General features: G+C 42.0%; 1 protein-coding gene across 6 annotated transcripts in view; it reads right to left on the bottom strand.

Moving 5' to 3' along the window:
• Positions 1-23,007, bottom strand: part of LOC129855781 (tripartite motif-containing protein 2) — a 69,483-nt gene that overhangs the window by 2,757 nt on the left and 43,719 nt on the right. For 5 of the 6 annotated variants that reach the window (XM_055923798.1, XM_055923796.1, XM_055923795.1 and 2 more), the window contains exons 3-11: positions 21,957-22,197; positions 21,234-21,385; positions 19,028-19,208; positions 16,300-17,023; positions 14,846-14,949; positions 10,145-10,312; positions 9,391-9,571; positions 2,294-2,364; positions 250-390 (exon numbers count right to left, since the gene is read on the bottom strand). In XM_055923798.1, coding sequence (XP_055779773.1) covers positions 250-390; positions 2,294-2,364; positions 9,391-9,571; positions 10,145-10,312; positions 14,846-14,949; positions 16,300-17,023; positions 19,028-19,208; positions 21,234-21,385; positions 21,957-22,197 — 1,963 coding nt within the window. The remainder of the gene's footprint in view (positions 1-249; positions 391-2,293; positions 2,365-9,390; positions 9,572-10,144; positions 10,313-14,845; positions 14,950-16,299; positions 17,024-19,027; positions 19,209-21,233; positions 21,386-21,956; positions 22,198-23,007) is intronic. The other variant, XM_055923799.1, reaches the window with a different exon arrangement.

Raw genomic sequence — 23,007 nt, 5'->3', positions numbered from 1 at the left:
GAGAGAGAGAGGAGAGATAGAAAGAGGGGGGAGAGAGATAGAGAGAGATACATTTGAAATACCACTAATCTAACTGACTACTCTAGATGCAAATATAATACTTCTAACAAAAAGATTTGATAATAAAATTATATTTTAAAGAGCATTCTAGAGGACAAGAAAAATGTTTTAATTTAAAGTTTAGTTAACACCAAAACAAGGTCTCCCACTTCCCTGACCTTGGTCTCACTTCCATACTCTTGGCCTCACCTGTATTCGGCTATTGCCCCAGTCTGCCACGATGATGTTGCCGTTGACGTCCACTGCCACCCCCGTAGGGGCGTTGAACTGGCCATTCCCCTCCCCATTGGAACCAAACTTCAGAAGAAACTCCCCCTCAGGGTTGAACACCTGCAGAAAGGTACACATCCTTTTTTCAGAAGGGTACACAATCCCCTTTTATATAAAGAAAAAGGTACATATCATCATCATTTGGTTCAGTGGATGCCATGTTGCTGTGAGATCGCCTAGGCAGAGAGCCCCTGGACATTTTGAAAATATTTTATAATTTCTACATGTTTTTTGTTGGAATCTTATATTTTTTTGGGGGGGGGGGGGGGGGGGGTTTGAATAGCCAAATGTTTATAAATTAAATCTGGATTAGGTCTATTTGTTTCCTGCCCATTAATTCATTGCAAACCAGCTGTCTCATGATCGCTAGCTAGCGATGCCACCATCCTAGCTAGCTAACGTTAGTGTAGATTTGAATACCCCCATCCTATTTTTCATTGTTATTTCTACGGTCTCATGACCCAATGAGGAAACTAAGAGTCAACCGCTATGGAGAAATCGCAGTCAAGCGGAGGGCGGGGGGGACAAGGCGCCAGTGAGATGCCTTCATTGGAGAGTGAACTGTGCGATCTGCCTGCCAGTTTCCAGAGGACCTGCTCATCTCCCCCCATTGACCTCATTTCTCTGCTCAAGCCATGCGATTCCATCATGACTGTCGCTCCATCTGTTGGAGGCTTGAAACACTCAAAACGTTCAACACTGCCTGAAAATCATAGTCCAGATCTACTATATCCTATAGCGGTTTTATTTTCATTCTTGTTTGTAGCGATGTGTCGTTTGAATGTCATGTTGAACAATGCTGAACATAATGTTGAATTGACCTTAACCAACTTTAGATTTCCTAGACAATGGGTCATACAAATGGCTCGACACCCAGGGGTGATACCACGTGACCTAGCAGGACTATAAACCAATTGTTTATTATGGACAGAAAAGAGCAGAAGCTCTGAGCTGTCCCATCAGGTCCATTGTCTACTAGCTCTTACTCTCTTTTCTCTGAACCTCCAGCGAGCCGACCATAAGTCCTGGACCTTTGCCTTTCATGGCCAGAACTGGTAACTGATAACTTAGGGGGAAAGTATATATTTAGGGAATAATAGCTATAATCCAGTAAATACATTGGGAAGGAAGTGCCCGCACACTAAACAGGCTCAGAAGAAAACATACGACTTAAAAGAGCTAGTGTAGCTAGAATGGTACACTTCAGCTAACCGTCTTCAAGAAAAGAAGGATTTGACAATTAGAGCACAGCCTCTGCAACTCAAGCAAGGAGCCAACAGAGAAGAGCAACAAGCATAAGGACACCAACTCAGGACCAAAGGAGCAACCTGATGGAGGAACCCCAATTCAACAGGGAAAGGACACACAGCCATCTTCTTCCTTTGTTCTCCTCTATGCGGCCTGAACCATCAAGAAGCCACAACAGACTTTGATCACAGAGTAGAACATCATTTAATGCTCAGGATCTCGAGGTCTTCCAATCTATTTCCTACTTTTTCATGATCATTCTCATTTTGTTTGTAAATATGTTGATTAGTGTTATTAAATGTTGATTGTTCAAAGCAATTGTGTTTGTCTTGTTATTCTGTTAAAGAACTCCAGTTGATTCTCAAAAGAATTCATACCTTCAGATAAACCAATAATTACTTTTGTTAAAATGTTAGTCTTATAGAGTTATTGCTAAAATAACCATATAAGCCTCATTAGTCTTCTTAGAATACAATTGTTGTCCAATACTGGACTGGTGCTCCGTTAATAATATCATAGTAATAAGTATACACACTATTTTACCGTTTTTTCAAGTGCTTTAAGATCATTTTTGTCATGAAAAGCGCTATAGAAGCTGAATAAATCATTTATTATTATATCCCTTTTTCAGAAAGGTGCACATCCTTTATATGGGAAAATATTTTTAAAAATTCACAAGGATACAAATAATTTGTAATTGGTGAGGTGGTCTTACCTTCACAGAATGATTATGGAAGTCCGTAACAATTATCTCATTGTTATGGTTGACTGCTGCAAAGTGAGGACCTGGATCAAACAGAGAAATAGGAGCAGGGTTAAATGCATGTACTATGGCAATGTAAACAACGAAACAGAAGAAAGTGGAGATGGCTTGCGGTGATGGCAGAGGCTTGAGGATTGTAATAGCCTACTCTGGACTACCGATGAGTAGTGATGAGCTGCCGGGGCATCACCCAAGTGGGTGCTACTTGTTTGTATGGAAGAATGGCTACAAAAGTCAAGCGGCTACGCTACTTACGGCTGCGGACGTCGGGGACGCCGAGGTGCGCAGCTAAACGGCCTCCCCACCGCTCAAGCCATTGTTTGATACCACCAAGACAAACTGCTTCAGCTCCTATCCTGACATACTGTTTTTGTTTCCTTGTTTAATACACTTTATGTGCCGTGTACATACGTCAGCTGCCATGTACCATGGCCTACATGTAAATGTAATACAACTACTAAAGACACCGCTGACAAAGTTGAACATGTCTCGATTTAAAACAATGTATCATTTGATATGATATGTTTATGAAAGACATGCCAAAACATATGTAGAAACTGATTCCACTGTATGCATTTTATTCTGTTAAACTGTAACCAAATATCATAATAAACTATGCAATCATTAACAAATTTTTGAATGAAACAAATGTATTTAACTGAAATGGAAAGCTATAGGGAAGAGTGTGGTAAGTTGAGCCACCCATGTTTCTAGGAAACCATATAGAAAATTCATAATTTGACCAAATATTTAAGAAGATTCATCATTTCATGGAGTCTGTGAAGGAGGAAACCATATGGAAAAAAGTGGTAAGGTCCCATTTTTTATTTTATTTATTTTTTTTACAAAAAAAGCTATCGTAATTGTGTTGAATTTTGTGTTTGGGAAATAAAGAGAAATGGTTTTAAAAAGGTAATTGTAATATGTGACCAGTTTCAGGAAACTAGGCACATGTCGCGGGTCACTACTTCACAGGAGATCCATTTGAATGTAATCCTTTTTTGTGAACTTTTATGTGCCTGAATAACAAACTTGTATGTCATCTGAATAAAATGTTTATATTACGAGTGCCATATAGCACGCTTCTATCTATTTGAGCTGCTTAGTATGTGTAGGTAATTCTGTCTAACGTAGCTTTTCTTAGCCTAACCAGCTCTGCTAGGGCGAGTAATGTTCAGGGAGCTGTTCTCTCATTTTTATCTGGAAGTAGCAATCAAGTTAGCCAGTTAGCTTGGGTGCTTGACTGCTGCTGTTAGTACAGAATGCTCAAATCAACCCTTAAATAGATGGGTCATGCTAAAGCTTAAGAGGGTGTGAACGATGGTGAATGGGTGTAGACAAAGAAGAGCTCTCCAGTTGGTACCAAAACATTCAAAGGCCATTTTCTCAAAAGTGAGGTTACACGTTTATCAACTTTTAAAGCAGAATGACTTTCCCATTGTTCCTCAAATACAGTGTATGATATACTATTTTGTAGCTCTGTGTCTCTGCTTTTATCCAATGTAAAAAACACAATTTCAAATTTTGCTACATGAGACTGAATCATGGTCGGTCGGTCTCATATTTCAATCAGTACACAAAATTTGTAGGCAGCTTAACTGTTGAGGATGGGGGCGCTGTTGTCACTATTTATGCTAATCGTGTAATTTTTGAAACGGCTTCCCACAAAATTCTTGATCGTACAATATGCATATTATTATTATTATTGGAAAGAAAACAGTCTATAGTTTCTATAGGAGTTGAAATTTTGTCTCTAAGTGGAACAGAAGTCATTCTACAGCAATTTCCCTGACATGGAGTCAGATTTCAGAAATTTTGGCCCCTGATCTGGAGTCAGTTAAAAGGCCGCAGTTATTGCTATGAGTATACGGACACTGCTTACGTCTTCCCCTGGATGCCTTTACGTGATGACGATTTGAATGGGGTCGATTGGGCGTTCACAGGCACTACAAATTAAAAAACCCTGTAGCTAGGAACTCTTTTCTTGCTGCGTAATGCGCCTGGAGGACATCGACCCGCACTTGTTCCAAGCATTAGTGGAGGGAGTAATATTACTCTGGTCATGTTTCTACTCGTTATGGGAGTTAAAAACATCATAAGGTAGTTAATTTAAAGCGTTTTATAGCAATTTATATCCGTTTAGTGCGATTTTGGGACATTTATTTCTGAAAAGCTGTGAATTGCTGGGCACGCTTCCAGTTCATCCCGAACGCAGTTGGCATTTCCACATGGCAAGAGGACAGCTTTCCACCAAAAGACGATTAGACCCAAGAAAGGATCCTTTGCCCAAGATACTGATGGAAGAACAGCTCAAAGTAGGACATTTTTATTATGATAAATCGTGTTTCTGTCGAAAAATGTTAGTGGCTTAGGACGCCATGTTTTTTGACGTAGCTTCGCTTGGCGCAAACTGTATTGAAAAGTAAGGATAATTTAAAAAATGTAATTCCGCGATTGTATTAAGAATTAAATTGTCTATCAATCCCTGTCCACCCTATATTTTTTAGTCACGTTTATGAGTATTTATGTATAAGAGTAGATCACTGTCTAATATGGCGCACGGACATTTTCTCACCAGCTGGGCTACATTTCACATTGTCTAACCATGATTTTGGTGGCTAAATATAAACATTTTCGATCAAACTCTATATGGATTGTGTAATATGATGTTACAGGAGTGTCATCTGAAGAATTCTGAGAAGGTTAGTGAAAAAATTAATATATTTTGGCGATGTTGACGTTATCGCTCACTTTGGCTAGAATCAATGCTGGGCTGCTATGTGCTATGTGCTATGCTAATATAACGATTTATTGTGTTTTCGCTGTAAGACACTTAGAAAATCTGAAATATTGTCTGTATTCACAGGATCTGTGTCTTTCGATTAGTGTATGCTGTGTATTTTTACGAAATGTTTGATGATTAGTAAGTAGGTAAACACGTTGCTCTATGTAGTTTTTCTAGTCCATTTGTGACGGTGGGTGCAATTGTAACCTATGCCATCTACCTGAAATATGCACTTTTTTCTAACAAAACCTATCCCATACCATAAATATGTTATCAGACTGTCATCTGATGAGTTTTTTTCTTGGTTAGGGGCTATAAATATCTTAGTTTAGCCGAATTGGTGATAGCTACTGGTGTTGGTGGACAAATAAAAGATGGTGGATTATGCTAATGTGTTTTTAGGTAATAGATGTACATCTTTACATATTGTGTCTTCCCTGTAAAACATTTTAAAAATCGGACATGTTGGCTGGATTCACAAGATCTGTGTCTTTCATTAGCTGTATTGGACTTTAATGTGTGAAAGTTAAATATTTAAAAAAAAAAAAAAATATTGAATTTCGCGGCACTGGTTTTTCAGTGGGGGTGGGGGGGGAGTGCCGCTAGCGGCACCCTCATCCTAGACAGGTTAACTTACCCTGTGCCGCAGCACAACAAGTTATGCCACTACTTTATTTAGACTAGACTACTTTAGACTACTTTATTTTTTTTCAAAACTGTAATGTTTACATTAATTCTGATTATTTCCAGGGATACACAACATCCTGAAATATATATAGAAATTTTTGTTAGAAAGAAAAATATATTTCCCTTGACGGAGTGATGATGAATATAAAAAATGTCTCAACTTACCCCACTCTCCCCTACTGGAGAGTCCTGCTGTACAAATGGTTGTTTTTGTGACAGGTCATTTTCTAATTATGTGTACGCTTAGGCCTACTGTGTTTTTTTTTTATTTTTGTTTTTTTAACAGTTTTCACATTTTATTCATTAGCTTATTTACATTTACTATGTAAATCATGAACTCTAACTGACTATGATGCAATAAAGAAAGTATTGGATAGATTATATTTGATAGTCCCAGTCGGTATTAGAATGTCACGGCCGCCTGTGGGGAAAACAACCTGTGGTTACCTAGGTTACCCCATTGACTCACAGCAAAAACTTGACCTTTTTCAAATGCTATTTTCTTGCTGTCTGCTTGTTTTAGTCAATTACAAAACTACATGTAATAAAAGTATGTCTAAAGATTACTTTTCAACACTGCCTGCTCCTGAGTGTTCTGTCTACTTAGAAAAGCGTAATATTGTAGGGCTTCAGTCATGATGGGGCTAGCAGCCACGTGAGTGCTAGCTAGCTACCGACCAGAACATTAAGCTAGCCAAGAACAACAACAAACGGACTATACAGCTACAAGTAGAGAGTGGAGTTTCAAACGGACTATACTAAATATGTCATACCTGTGATTAAATGTTTTCCACACACAACTACGTGTAGTCTACTTGGACACCAGGTCCCCACATTTCCCACTTACCCATGATGAATACCCTGAAGCCACAGGGCTCTTCTCACAGGCTCCATTTCCCCATGTGGGAGCATTGCAAACCTTAGGTTGAGATTTCTTTACCCCTTTTTCTCCCCAATTTCGTGATATCCAAATTGGTAGTTACAGTCTTGTCCCAGCGCTGCAACTCCCATATGGACTCAGGAAAGGCGAAAGTCAAGGGCCATGCATCCTCTAAAACGAGACCCTGCCAAGCCGCATTGCTTCTTGACACACTGCTCGCTCAACCCGGAAAACACCAATGTGTCAGAAACGCCATACAAAGTGTACAACTGGCAACCAAAGTCAGAATGCATGTGCCCAGCCCGCCACAAGGAGTCACTAGAGCACAATGGGACAAGGATATCCCAGCCGGCCAAACCCTCCCCTAACCCAGACAACGCTGGGCCAATTGTGCGCCGCCTCATGGGTCTCCCAGTCGCGACCGGCTGTGACACAGCCTGGGGTTGAACTCGGGTCTGTAGTGACACCTCTAGCACTCTGATGCAGTGCCTAAGACTCCTGCGCAACTCGGGTACATTGAACACCACCGCAGCTTTTCGGCATGTTTTGTTATTTCAGTATAACAAAAGAAATGTACAAAGTTGGCTCTTTTACAATTGGGGTCAATTGGAAAGACTTTTCCCCAATTTGTGGGCGTGGTCGAGGGGAATTTCTTAAAGTATGAATATCGACTTGAAGTATCAAACATGACTTGTGTTATGACATAACAAACGAGGGGGTTCCGGGGGTTCTAAAACCTGAGATTCTTTCATTTTCCGGTCATTGTTATCTTGAGCAACCATCAACAGCCAAAACAAACTTTTCAATATCTTTTTCCCCCCCAACTTTACATCAGCAGCAGCAGGATTTGCCAGCAAACCAACGTGGACAACACAAGAATGTATGCTTCGTTATACATGGCTCCCAATGGGCCCAGAAACCCCAGGGCCTCCCCTTTACATTGGTGATCTTCATCCTTAGGTGACTGACGCGGTTTTGTATTACAAGGGACCAAATCACCCGTCGTTCACTGAGAAGCACTTATGTCAACTTTCTTAGCCCAGCTGATACTGAGCGTGCCCTGGACACGAGCGACTTTGAAAGCATTCATGTAAAACTTATGCGGATCATGTGGTCTCAGCGTGACCCATCCTTGAGAAAGAGCAGGGTAGGAAATACTTTCGTTAAGAACCTGGACAAGACCATCAGCCTTCGGAGACATTGTCTCCAGCAAGCTGGTTTGTGACGAGAATGGCTAAAGGCTATGCCTTCGTCCAAGGAGACTTCTGAAAGAGCCATAACAAAATAATACAGAATGCTGCTAGTGTAGCACAGTGTAGCGCTTACTCCTCAGCCTAAAGTGGCTCCACTTGCACCACGGAATAGCTAGCTTTTCACATGGCACAGACTGGTAAGATGCTTCAGGAGAGCTGTCACGTGCGCTAGCAAGGCAGAGGTCCTGGGTTCGAGCCTCCGTGTGAGCCGAATCAGGAGGAAGTGGTACTCGCTAAGCAAGCAGTGTAATATCCTTTACAGTGGTGCCTAGTGACTCGAATCTACAGTTGCGCTCAGGTCAATGCTGGGGTCGCTGTTGAGTAAGTTTGAGGGGTGAATGTAGCACATAGGGCTGTGTGAAACTTACTCCTCAGCCTGAAGTGTCCCCACTTGGGCACGGACTGGTAAGATGCTTTAGGAGGGTGGTCATGTGTGCTAGCAAGGCAAAGGTCCTTTGTGGCCCAGGTCCTTTGTGGCCCAGCACAAGGTGTCGAGTTCCTCACAAACCAAAACAAGGAGAGGACCAACCCTAACCCGGTGATCATCTCCTACCAGCCTGCTGCTCCAGCTGGGTACTTCATGGCTGCCACTCAGATAAATCCAAATTATTGGATTTCATGTGGACAATATTTAGAAATGTAAACTTTAGTCATGTGAATTAAGAATACCAAGTGATTATATAGGCCTATTACTCCAGAAGAAGGAAAAAAACAAAGCAACGTCAACAAAGCATTTCTTTTCAAAGTGAAAACACGATGGACTCTGTCACGTTTAGGTAAGGTTAACCCATACCTTTAAAGCAGCAATCAGCAGTTGAAACAATTACAAAGCGTACTCCCCACCCCTGTTTCTGTAAAAAGAGGGGGGATGGGGCAGGAGAAATGTAACCGCACTCAAATTCAAAAGACAGAGCTATGGATGCAAGGATATGAATGAATACAAAATTATAGTTTCAATCATGTTTTGAGGCTGTACAGTGTTTGTTTACATTTACTTTGTTTACAAACATTGTAGTAAAACAAGCTATATTTTGGGTTCTGATGGGGTATGTCAGTTGAAGTAAGCTGATGAGGCACAAGTTATATTCTTTAAGAATCAATGGGTACATATCATTCATTTTTAAGTCCCAAAATAGATGTCGCAACTGCTGATTGCCCCTTTAAGATAAGGTTGGGTTAATTGAAAATTAAAACATTGAATTGAATGGAAACACACACACACACACACACACACACACACACACACACAGACAAAATAAATGGGCTTCGATATATTAGGAAGAGCATGCGGGAAGTCCCCCTTGATCAAATAAAATGTTATAGCTCAAAAGGTCAAAGGTCACGGTCACATCCTAAAGGTCACTTGCCTGGGGGAGTCCTCATTCCGCATGCAGGTGGTGGGAGCAAAAGACAGGGAGTGGAGAGGGGAGTGCAACACCATTACCATTGAGTGTACCTGCAAACTGCCGGTCGCCGTTTCCGCGGTTACCAAACTTGGTGACCAGCTTGCCGTTGGGCTGGAAGATGAAGACGCAACACGCCTTGTTGTCCACGATGATGACGTGGCCGTTCCTGTCCACCGACACGCCTTTGGGGCCCATCAGCTTGCCCGAGCCAATCTTATTCTGGGGGAGATAGAGGAACAGTCAGGAAGGACAGTGGATAATAACCCAGTATTTCTGTTGGGTATTTTATATAAAGAAATAGCAAACAGGTTATCTCAAGTTAATGTTTCAGGTTAACATTTTCAAATCAGGCTAACGTCAAAGTCTCTTAGTAGCATGAGAACCTATTTTTCAGGTGCTGCTGGGTAGAAAAAGACTAATCAAGTCAGAAAGCATACCCACATTGAGTTATCCATTATCAGTAAGCATCAGCCATGCAAAGCATCACTTAGGATAAAGCAATTCTGACAGCAGCTATTAGATGACATGATGGAACAGACCGGAATCCAAACTGAATAGACCTCCATTTCAATTTATTTTCACTTCAATGATTAAGTCTGGACCTGCTCCAACTGAGAGGCACTCGGGCCGACAATTGGGGTGGTTAGAAAGCAGCACAAACGATTTCAACAAATTCAGGTCCGAATCCAGACTGAGGGTTCCAGATCCAGAATCAATCAGTAAAGTGGAACAGAGCGATATTTAGTGTGGATTCCAGGATAAATGACGGCATTGTATACATTTTGAACTCACTTTGAACTTCCCGTCGCTGGAGAAGATGCTAACCCACTTGTTGTCGTAGTCAGCTATGATGATGTCACCATTGGGGTGGACCGCCACTCCTGTGGGCCGCTGCAGTTGCCCTGGAGACCGTCCACGCACCCCAAAGCGACTCTTGAACAGACCGTCGTTAGAGAAGATCTGCAAAAGAAATCATCTGATTGTCTGATTCATCTGAATCATCTGATTGTCAAAATGCTTTGAAATATAAAACTTAAATCAATGGATAGTGAGGGCTCTTTTTTGTTCAGTCCTTTAAGGAAATCATTTGAAAATCCTCTTTTGATATGATAAATAAATTACATTTTTAAATTATTGAACTGGAATTGTTAGAGTTGGTATGTTTGCCATATTTTCTAATTTGCAAAAGCACAATGATATACAGCAAATCAATACAAAACATCTGAGCAGTCAGAGCTCCTAACCGAGTCTTGTTTTCATCCAGTCTATATCAGAAGAATATTCTTCAGACAATCTCTTCAGACACACCTCAAAGAGCTCTGGTGAGAACTCACAGTCAAAAGATACCACTGTGACTAATTCAAGGCAGAACGACTTCAGAGAGATGAGCTAGACGCAGGGCTGTTAAATTCAGTTTCTGTACAGGCAAAACACTTCTGTTTTTCATCCTCTCCTCCATTCATGGACTAATTCAGACCTTGGACAGCAGGTGAGTGCAATTAACTACCAGGTAGAAACAAAAAACAAATGTTTTGGCCCTCCAGGTCCGGAATTGAACAGCCCTGAGCTAGATGCTAACTACCACTTATGTACAGTACCAGTCAAAAGTTTGGACACACCTACTTCTTTATTTTTTACTATTTTCTACATTAGAATAATAGTGAAGACATCAAAACTATGAAATAACACATATTGAATCATGTAGTAACCAAAAAAGTGTTTAACAAATCAAAATATATTTTCTATTTGAGATTCTTCAAAGTAGCCACACTTTGCCTTAATGACAGCTTTGCACACTCTTGGCATTCTCTCAACCAGCTTCATGAGGTAGTCACCTGGAATGCCTTTCAATTAACAGGTGTGCCTTGTTCTTTCCTTCTTAATGTGTTTGAAACAATCAGTTGTGTAGTGACAAGGTATGCAGAAGTTAGCCCTATTTGGTAAAAGACCAAGACCATATTATGGCAAGCTCAAATAAGCAAAGAGAAACGAAAGTCCATCATTACTTTAAGACATAAAGGTCAGTCAATGCGGAAAAAAAGAAATTTGAAAGTTTCTTCAAAGGCAGTCGCAAAAACCATCAAGCGCTAAGATAAAACTGGCTCTCATGAGGACCGCCACAGGAAAGGAAGACCCAGAGTTACCTCTGCTGCAGAGGATAAGTTCATTAGAGTTACCAGACTCAGAAATTGCAGTCCAAATAAATTCTTCACAGAGTTCAAGTAACATACACATCTCAACATCAACTGTTCAGAGGAGACTGTGTGAATCAGGACTTCATTGTCAAAATGCTGCAAAGAAACCCCTACCAAAGGACAACAAAAAGAAGAAGAGGCTTTGGCCAAGAAACACGAGCAATGGACATTAGATTGGTCTAAATCTGTCCTTTGGTCTGATGAGTCCAAATTTGAGATTTTTGATTCCAACCGCCGTGTCTTTGTGATACACAGAGTAAGTGAATGGATGACCTCCGCATGTGTGGTTCTCACCGTGAATCATGGAGAAGGTGGTGTAATGGTGCTTTGCTGGTGACACTGTCTGTGATTTATTTAGAATTCAAGAGACACTTAATCAGCATGGCTACCACAGCATTCTGCAGCGATACGCCATCAATCAATCAATCAATTTTATTTTATATAGCCCTTGGTACATCAGCTAATATCTCGAAGTGCTGTACAGAAACCCAGCCTAAAACCCCAAACAGCTAGTAATGCAGGTGTAGAAGCACGGTGGCTAGGAAAAACTCCCTAGAAAGGCCAAAACCTAGGAAGAAACCTAGAGAGGAACCAGGCTATGAGGGGTGGCCAGTCCTCTTCTGGCTGTGCCGGGTGGAGATTATAACAGAACTATACCAAGATGTTCAAAAATGTTCATAAGTGACAAGCATGGTCAAATAATAATCATGAATAATTTTCAGTTGGCTTTTCATAGCTGATCATTAAGAGTTGAAAAACAACAGGTCTGGGACAGGTGGCGGTTCCATAACCGCAGGCAGAACAGCTGAAACTGGAATAGCAGCAAGGCCAGGCGGACTGGGGACAGCAAGGAGTCACCACGGCCGGTAGTCCCGACGTATTTGTGCATATTTGTGCATAGTGGGAGTATCATTTGTTTTTCAACAGGACAATGACCCAACACACCGCTGTAGCACTCCATCACTCTCCTTCTTGGTCAAATAGCCCTTTCACAGCCTGGCCTCCACAATCCCCCGACCTCAACCAAATTGAGATGTTTTGGGATGAGTTGGACCGCAGAGTAAAGGAATAGCAGCCAACAAGTGCTCAGCATATGTGGGAACTCTTTCAAGACTGTTGGAAAAGCATTCCACATGAAGCTGGTGTGCACAATTTCCATCAAGGGAAATGGTGGCTACTTTGAAGAATGTAAAAATATATAATATATTTTGATTTGTTAAACACTTTTTGGTTACTACATGATTCCATGTGTGTTATTTCATAGTTTTGATGTCTTCACTATTATTCTACAATGTAAAAATAAAGAAAAACCCTTGAATGAGTAGGTGTCCAAACTTTTGACTGGTTCTGTAAATGGGATAAAATATTTGAATGAAAGAGTCTATGTAACGGTTTTCCTCCTCCTCTTCATCAGAAGAGGAGGAGCAGGGATTGAACCAAAATGCAGCGGAGTTTGAAGACATGATTTATTAAAGAAAACACGAAAACACGAACTTGACTAAACTAACAAAAACAACAAACGGTGTAGACAGACCTGGACGACGGACTCACATAAACACGAAGAACGCACAAACAGGGAAAATAGCCTACACATAAAAATGACGATGAACAAAAAAAAACGAACAGTCCCGTATGGTGCGACAAACACAGACACAGGAGACAACCACCCACAACGAACACTGTGAAACAACCTACCTAAATATGACTCTTAATTAGAGGAACGCCAAACACCTGCCTCTAATTAAGAGCATTACCAGGCAACCCATAAACCAACATAGAAACAGAAAACATAGAATGCCCACCCAAACTCACGTCCTGACCAACTAACATATACAACAAACCAGGGGTGTCAAACTCATTCCACGGAGGGCCTTGTGTCTGCAGGTTTTTGGTCTTTCCTTTCAATAAAGCCCTAGACAACCAGGTGTGGGGAGTTCCTAACTAATTAGTGATGTTAATTCATCAATCAAGTACAAGGGTGGAGCGAAAACCCGCAGACACTCGGCCCTCCATGGAATGAGTTTGACACCTGTGCAACAAACTAACAGAAATAGGTCAGGAACGTGACAGTCTAACTACAGTAGAAACGTATTTTATCATGCCTAACCTTTATTACATGAAACAACAAATTATGTGCTCACTCAAAAATGAATGTGTGCTGTGGTAAATCAATCAATTAAAACCTATTCGTTTGTCAATTTCCATTATTCATCTGGTACTCAAGCCATGTAAATCCACAGATCAACAGCGCAAATTTACAACGACAAAAAACTCACAAAACACAAGTGCTTGTATGTTCAATTGTGTCACACCCTGGCCTTAGTTATCTTTGTTTTCATTATTATTTTAGTTAGGTCAGGGTGTGACATGGGGAAGTTTGTGTGTTTTTTGTATTGTCTAGGGTGTTGTATGTTTTAGGGGGTTTAGTAGAGGAGATGGTTTAGTGTAGGTGTCTAGGAAAGTCTATGGTTGCCTGAATTGGGTCTCAATTAGAGACAGCTGGTTATTGTTGTCTCTGATTGGGAGCCATATTTAAGGCAACCATAGGCTTTAGCTTTTTGTGGGTAATTGTCTGTGTCTAGGTGTAGTGGTTGTGTCAGCACTATCTAGATTTATAGCTTCACGGTCGTCTGTTTGTTGTTTTGTTTCATTTTTCTTCTTAAAAGAGAAGATGTATTTTCAACACGCTGCGCCTTGGTCCTCTCTCAGTCCCGTTGACGATCGTGACAATTTGATGGAACATATTCTCAGCCCTTTTCAAATCAAATGCATTGAAGGGAGGATGGACAGCTGATGGTTGGTCTCCATGGAGATGACAAAGTGCAGTTCTCACCAAGCTAATTATGTTCAATAGCGATGATGAGTCATCCCACAATTCCCTCAGACATCTCCCTCAGGCGAAGAGTAGAAGCATAATGTGCTTGTTGATCCTACCTTGAACAACTGGTATCATCTGAATATAAGACATCCAACTGTACAGTGTTAACACTTTTCACTAGTTCTCAAAGTGGTTATGTAAACCCAATCTATTATCGCAACCCATTATATGACTGCTAGTTCTCTTTTGAAGCCAAATGTTTTTACATTTGTGTGACGGGTAACGTTGCCTTGAGGCCTTGAGACCTCTAACAGTAATGCCTGAGCATTAGCTCAACAGGCCTTGGTTAAAAATAGTTCACTAAGGAAAAGGGTGCTATTTGGGATTCAGTCATGGTCTTGAGTGGCGTAAATGACATGGGTTTAATTAATGATCTATGAAATAGAGCTAGAGATGACATTCTCCAGCCAGTTCCCTTACCTGAACACACTGGTTATTGCTGTCTGCTATCAACACCTTGCCTACTGAGGAGGCAGCCACACCCTGTAGATTGGTGAATTCCCCTTTGTTTCTTCCCTTTGTACCTGGAAGGCATGAAATAAACAAGTGTCAAATTCCCCCGTGATGCTTATTCATCATATGAGTGTAGATTAAGAGTTTCCAAAGTGAAAACATTTTGACATATGATTTTTTTTTTTTTAAGTGAACTGTATTATTCTTACATTGGTCAGTTCTCTGAGTAACTTTTTTCCAATTCCACACAAAAACTTTGACTAGTAATTCATAACATATTAGTGTTGTCATGGTACTAGAATTTTGACTTTGATACCAATACCAGGTTTAGTATCACAATACTCGATACCATCCCAATAATCGACACCAAAATGATACCACAGCAAAAAAAAGGTATTTTCACCAAAGTCACAGAATGGCACTTGATCCAGACAGAAAAACTCAGCTACTGCTCTGTTCAATTGTTTGGCCTCTTTGGACTTAATTATTATTTTTTACATCAAAATGCTAAATCAATTATACAATCATAAAATCAATTTGACTTTGTTTTTACCAATCAAACTACATAACATAAATGGTAATAATGTATTTGAATGGTAAATCTTTATTGATAAACTGGGTAAATTTGGTCCCGTGTGGCTCAGTTGGTAGAGTACAGCGCATGCAACGCCAGGGTTGTGGGTTCGATGTCCCACGTGGGACCAGTATGAAAATGTATGCACTCACTACTGTAAGTCGCTCTGGATAAGAGCATCTGATAAATTCCTCAAATGTAAACGTAGCCTAGGCCATTCCACAATACAGGTGAATGCATATTCAACAGGAGACCAATTAAGTGAATGAATAAAGATTTTGATGACAATCAGCTTTCAAATCAGTACATATTGCGTTACAGTCTCCATATTAAATCACAAATAAAGTACTACGGTAGTAAATTGATGTTTGCTTCCGCTGTAAACTAGCAAGGAAAGTTAGCCTACAAAGCTTGACGCAACCGAGACTCCTTGCATTGTAAAGTGATCTAGCCTGTATGGACATTGTTTTGCGAACAGTAATTAACAGTTTCAACATGTCGTTTGCGCATTATTCAAGTGTGGTAGCTCCCCACTCTGCACAGAAGTTAACATGATGCAGTCCAGACTCCCAGTGCAGGCTATCAATGAGTAAGTGGAGCAGGCACGGTGTGCACCTCACAATATAAGCGATAGAGTTGATCCGTGAAACACATTTTTACAGAAGTACTGAAAGTAACCAACATTCAAGTACCGAACCGATTTTTATGTTCCAGTATCATTTTATGTTCCAGTATCGTTATACCCTATACCGTACAACATATGTATTAGGTGAACGGTTCCTTTAAATGTGTTAGTTGAACCTTCCCTTTAAATCTGTTAAAACACCAATGATAAGGCAACCATTACCGATCCTGAAAATTAGGTCATCTTCGATGGGGTTCTCTTTCCTCTTCCCCGTGCTGTACATACTGGCTGGCCTCTTGATGGCCTTCTGCTTGACGTGGCTACTCCCCGGCGACTTCAACCTCTTCTTAGCACTCTCAGTACTGGGCGACACATCGGCCGACTTTGTCGCTTTAATCTTAAAGGGACTCCCCTTAATATGCTGGTCATACAGACGCAGCGACAGCGTCAAACTACCCTCTTTCGGCGCCGTGTACAGATACTCGTACGTCCCGTTTTTGTTGTCCAGTATCTCGCCGTCGCCCACGCTACCGTCCGGCGTGGCAATCTCCGCCGTGATGTTGGCTTTCCCCATCTTACACAGCTCACCGTCCTTGTCCTTAGTCGTGATGGTGACAGAGGTGGGCAGGCCCGCTACGCACTGCCGCAGGCCCTCGCCCGTGGCCACCGTCTCGGACGCCACAGCATTCGTTGTAACTATAGTACCCAGATTGTGGATGGACTTCTTGAGGCCCTCCGTCTCCACCAGGAAGTCCAGCTGGTCGTTCTCCCCGGGCTGGAGGGGGAGCTCTTGGCTGGCCAACTCGCTGAGTCGCTCACTCATCTGCTTCTTGACGAGCAGGACCTCGGCCTCGGTGCCGTGGCTCAGGGCCTGCTCAGTGAAATTGCAGCTGCTGTTGATGCCATCCTGGCCCTGGAATAACGTGTCCAGTTGGGCTTGGAGCACCTGGGAGAAACACAATGTAGAGAGGGGAAAAGAGTGAGGGGGCGGGATAGTAGAGGGGGTGAGGGCGTAGAAGGGTGTCAGGTGGGTGTGAATGGAGATGCACATGTGGGCATGCAAACATCTGTCAGTGTGAGGGGCTGACAACACACACACGTGCAAACACTGTATACAATCTGTCAATGTACACATACGGACGCATGTGCACACACACACACACACACACACACACACACACACACACACACACACACACACACACACACACACACACACACACACACACACACACACACACACACACACACACACACACACACACACACACACACACACACAATGGGTCAACGTAAATGCACAAACATTGTCAAACGTCTGATCAACAAACACATTCACCTAACAAATGTGTGCACACAGACACATGCAAATATACACTGCAAGCAGGGAACTGAAAACATACACACACAGCAAATGAAAACACACATCTGCTTTTAGACAGCTGTCCATATGCCACATGAATACCATTTGATTTGCTGTATTGAGAATAAAGCTACATTTTCAATTACCAAGAATAAACATAGAATTGCAGACTAAGCTAAGTGGACTTTTGACACATCCACTGGTATAGGCATATGGAAGAGGGTCGACTAACTATAAAAGTTATCACTTGTTAACATAACACCACAGCACAAAAATGCTACAGGGCTGGGTTGAAACACTGAGCATCGCACACACACACACACAGTCTCACTGTCTCTCACACACACACACACACACTCACCTGCATCTGGCTATCACACTCATCCTCTTCGACAACACGAGAAGCCATTGAGCTCTCAAAGTCCCCAGCCAAAACGACTTTCTCCACCACTATCTATATCAAGCCTTGCTTCATACTGTATAAGACTCACAAGACTAACTGCAAGACTAACACAAAGATATTCTAGATAGAGAAAGAGGATGTCCCAAAGGCAGGGAGAAACAGTGCACACTCACTTAGCGCAGTGCACTGTGGAAACCTACACCACTGTACCTACCCACTTTATCAACCCTTCTCTGCTTTCAAGACTCACCCTCTCTTTAAACATGAACAGCTCAGCTAGCTTGCTTGCTAGAAAGATACAGCACTTTCAAAGCCTAAATTACCAACTAGATAAACACAACGACAACCCCAAAGCCTAGATATAGAAAAGTAGAAAGTATCCACAGTCCACACCCTATAGGAAAGGGCAGAAAGATTAAAGTCCTCCCTTCCTTTGTGTAGCACTCTGTCTGCTCTAGCCAGCCGGTCCTACTGGTGAATCCTTCCCATGTGATGGTGCTCTGCTCCCTAAGGGGAGGGCGTTGGGTGCTAGGCCAGCCTGGTTGATTGGTTCTCTGGGCTGGGTGGGGCATCAGCTTCTCTGCCCTGGCAGTCAGTCTCTCCTCCCTTCCAGCCCTCCCCAAACCATGTTTTATTTAATAATTTCTCAGAGAACAGCCTGATCCACAGCTGAGTCACTGGCATGCAAAGTAGAAACAGTGTAAACAGCCTCTGCTGCTGTGTGGGATAGTAGAACGAACGGAGGACTTTATTTATATTGCTATGTTATTTATCCTTTATTAATACAGGTTTAATTTAATATTTTAGGATAGAGATTTGTGTCTAGGAAGGCACATTGGAATCAGAAAACGTTTCAGTTGTTGTAAAATTACCACCTATTGCTTTCAATAAATACTAGATTTTCAGATTGGGAAGCATCTACTTTCAGTATTTTTCTTGTTTACATTCTGAGTATAATGCTGTTCATTCTTGGTTTAGAAACTATGCCCATGTTTAGAAATGTATTTCCTTTATCTCCTAATCATTAATCTACTTACCTTCATTGACCACCTGCCTCTAATTTTGTATCATATTGAATGTGTAAACAAATTGCCAAAACAATCAGAAACCCACAAGAAAAGGTTCTAATTAATGTCCCACTCAACCCCCCCCTCCCCCTATTTATCAAATGTTGGGGGCCTCACCTTCTGCTTGAGGCCGTAGTTGACCTCAAGCTCCATGAGCAGGACACTCTTGCGGACGTTCAGGGTCTTCTGCAACTCATCGAACGTGGTGTGGATATCCCCCTCGATGGAGCTCTTCTGATTGGTCAGCTGCTGCAGGATCTCCGACAGCACCTGCAGGGCCGAGTCGATTTCAGGCAGCCTGAAGGAAGGGAGGGAGTCAGAGGGTGGGTGCGATCAGTCTTAGGTCAAAATTAGCTGACTGTGACTACATCACTTTGAAGGATGGAGCGCATTGTCCCTCAAACTACTGGGCCATCGGGGATAATGCTTAGGTTGCCTCTGATACATATACAGTGCCTTCGGAAAGAATTCAGACACTTGACTTTTTCCACGTTGTTAGGTTACAGGCTTATTCTAAAATTGTCCCTCATCAATCTACACACAATACCCCATAATGACAAAGCAAAACGTTTGTTTTTTTGTTAATGTTTGTTAATTCATTAAAAAAAAAAAAAATATCACATTTACATAAGCATTCAGACCCTTTACTCAGTACTTAGTTGAAGCACCTTTAGCAGCAATTACAGCCTTGAGTTTCCTGGTATGACACTACAAGCTTGGCACACCTCTATTTGGTGAGTTTCTACAATTCTTCTCTGCAGATCTTCTCAAGCTCTGTCAGGTTGGTTGGGGAGTGTCACTGCACATTTATTTCCAGGTCTCTCCAGAAATGTTTGATCGGGTTCAAGTCCGGGCTCTGGCTGGACCACTCAAGGACATGTAGAGACTTGTCCCGAAGCCACTCCGCGTTGTCTTGGCTTTGTGCTTAGGGTCGTTGTCCTGTTGGAGGATGAATCTTCACCCCAGTCTGAGGTCCTGAGTGCTCAGAAGCAGGTTTTCATCAAGGATCTCTGTGTACTTTGCTCCGTTCATCTTTACTTCGATCCTAACTAGTTTCCCAATCATTGCCGCTGAAAAACATCCCAACAGCATGATGCTGCCACCACCATGCTTCACCGTAGGGATGGTGCCAGGTTTCCTCCAGATGTGACGTTTGGCATTCAGGCCAAAGAGTTAAATCTTGGTTTCATCAGACCAGAGAATCTTGTTTCTCATGGTCTGAGAGTCTTTAGGTGCCTTTTGGCAAACTCCAAGCGAGAATTCATGTGCCTTTTACTGAGGAGTGGCTTCCGTCTGGCCACTCTACCATAAAAGCCTGATTGGTGGAGTGCTGCAGAGATGGTTGTCCTTCTGGAAGTGTCTTCCATCTCCACAGAGGACCTCTGGAGCTCTGTCAGAGTGACCATCAGGTTCTTGGTCACCTCCCTGACCAAGGCCCTTCTCCCCCGATAACTCCGTTTGGCCTCGCGGCCAGCTTTAGGAAGAGTCTTGGTGTTTCCAAACTTCTTCCATTTAACAATGATGGAGGTCACTGTGTTCTTGGGGACCTTCAATGCTGCATAAATGTGTTGGTACCCTTCTCCAGATCTGTGCCTCGACACAATCCTGTCTCGACGCTCTACGGACAATTCCCTCGACCTCGTGGCTTGGTTTTGCTCTGACATGCACTGTCAACTGTGGGACCTTATATAGACAGGTGTGTGCCTTTCCAAATCATCTCCAATCAATTGAATTTACCACAGGTGGACTCCAGTCAAGTTCCAGTAAAATCTCAAGGATGATCAATGGAAACAGGATGCATCTGAGCTCAATTTCAAGTCTCATAGCAAAGGGTCTGAATACTTATAAAAATAAGGTATCTGTTTTTTATTTTTAATACATTTGCAATAATTTCCCCAAAACAGTTTTTGCTTTTTCATTATGTGTAGATTGCAGAGGAATATGTTTTATTTAATCCATTTTAGAATACGGTTGTAATGTAGCAAAATGTGGAAAAAGTTAAGGGGTCTGAATACTATCGAAGGCAAAGTCCAAAATGGGTAGATGAAGGACTTTGAGTCTAATAGGAAAAATCAATACACTAGTGCAAATTGGGGAAGAACATATGATGTATTCTGTGTACAAATACAACCAAAGATGGCGCCATTAACTCACTTTCCCCAGGGGTGTGTGTTGGGCCAATACCTTTTTTTGACTGTGTCCAGTGCAATTCGATGTCATAATTATTATTAAATGGTTATTTTCTGGTTGTAATTTGTTTAAATGGATGTAAATATGTCATATAACGTCTTGGTGTCCCCCAGGGGTATGTATTGGCCTCTACCGGTTTTTGACGGCGTCAAGCTGTTCCTGCAGTGAGGCCTTGTGCTGCTCGACCACATCTTTGAGGGGTACAGTGGGGTGCTCGGCATGCTCGCCGCTCGTACAGTCCTGGCACATGGCTGTCTCACACGGTGGACAGTAGAACTCCATCACCTAGGCAAGAGCAAAGCAAGAGTTTAAAGGTCAAGGAACGGTATGAGAATCCATTTTCTCCTTACTTTTTCCTTCCCTTTGACATGATTGAAAATGCATACTGTGCAGGTGTGCGAAAGCACTCCCCAAATATTCCCAGAATATATGAGGGCACAAAACACCGTAGATATTTTCTAACCCTAATATTTATTTCCTCTTAACTATATTCAAAAAAACACCACACAAGTAATCTAAAATCATTTTTCCCCCAAAACAACACACCCTGTTGTAAACCTCTGTATCAAGCATTGAAGCAAGTCATTATCCCCACTTAGGAGTTCAGTGCCAGTGTGGTAGTGCCTCCATGACAGTAGCCCATAAAAATAAACCTGTTGCTATGGTGATGAGAGAGAGAGAGAGAGAGAGTTGAATGTCACGGAATCTCCAGGTGAGATTCCTTGACCATCACTGTAATTTCAAGGTGACCTATCGGTAGAATAATTTACTAGAATAATAACGTTATATGGACATTGATGGATGGAAATGATTATCTGTGTGTGTGAGAGAGAGTCTGTCTGTCGTTATATCCTACATTTCCTACGTGGTTGGGGCAGGAGAGCGGTTGTCCCGTGGCCACAGAGCTGATGGTCTCCAACACGGCATTCTCCTGGCTGCGGCTGTCGCTGGGGGGCCGCTGCAGCACATCCATCAGGTTGGTGATGAAGAAGTTGCTCTGCAGCGCCGCCACACCTTTCTCCGGCAGGATGGACGTCTGGCGGCACACGGGGCACGACAGCGTCAGACTGTGGGCCGGGATGTAGTTCTGCAGGCACCTGGAGAGGAGAGAGGCGGGTAGGAGGGCGGAGTTAAATGTCATATGTGGATATACTTACTAGTGTTTCTAGACTATTTCTATACCACCACAGCCCTAATACCTGTCATGACAGAAAACACAGGCTACACGCCTGCATCCCAAATGGCCCCAGGTCAAAAGTAGTGGCCTAAATAGGGAAAAGGTTGACATTTGGGATGCAACAACAGACATATGTATCATACATCTATGTTATTATGACTCGTCTAGTATATTCTGCTTGAATCAGGAAACAATCTTTTTTTACAGGATCAAATCCTAAAATGTTGTAGTAGCAGACAACCGGGTTATTTCCATCATACACCAACAACACTGACTTCTAATACCAGTGAGTGACTCTAGAACACATTGTATGAAGGGGTGGGATTCACAGTCACACCGCCTAGCCCTAGACAGCGTCCTGCAATACGTTTAGGTACCTGATTTATGGGAGAAGAACAAAATCCCAGAAAAAGGTCCCACAAAATATATATATACAGTATATGTATATATCAAAAACAACTTTAAATGGCCTATTGAATTGCTAGTTTGATTTCATTCTATCTAGTCATATACCATTTTCACAGAGATTCACTGTTGATTCACTGCTGATTCACTGTTTAACCACTGATTAATTAAGTTGTCCGATGGTCATCAAAGTCAACACAGAATTAAAATGGAAGAAAAACCTAAAGTGTCAATCAAGTTAAAGTTTTCTGCCCCTCAAAAACGAATTGAATTTTTATATTTAGCACACAGTTGCCTGCACCATACTGACTCCGAAATGAACAGA

The sequence above is a fragment of the Salvelinus fontinalis genome, chromosome 5 (assembly GCF_029448725.1).
Source record: "Salvelinus fontinalis isolate EN_2023a chromosome 5, ASM2944872v1, whole genome shotgun sequence".
Taxonomy (NCBI): domain Eukaryota; kingdom Metazoa; phylum Chordata; class Actinopteri; order Salmoniformes; family Salmonidae; genus Salvelinus; species Salvelinus fontinalis.
This window is presented reverse-complemented; position numbering and strand designations above follow the sequence as displayed.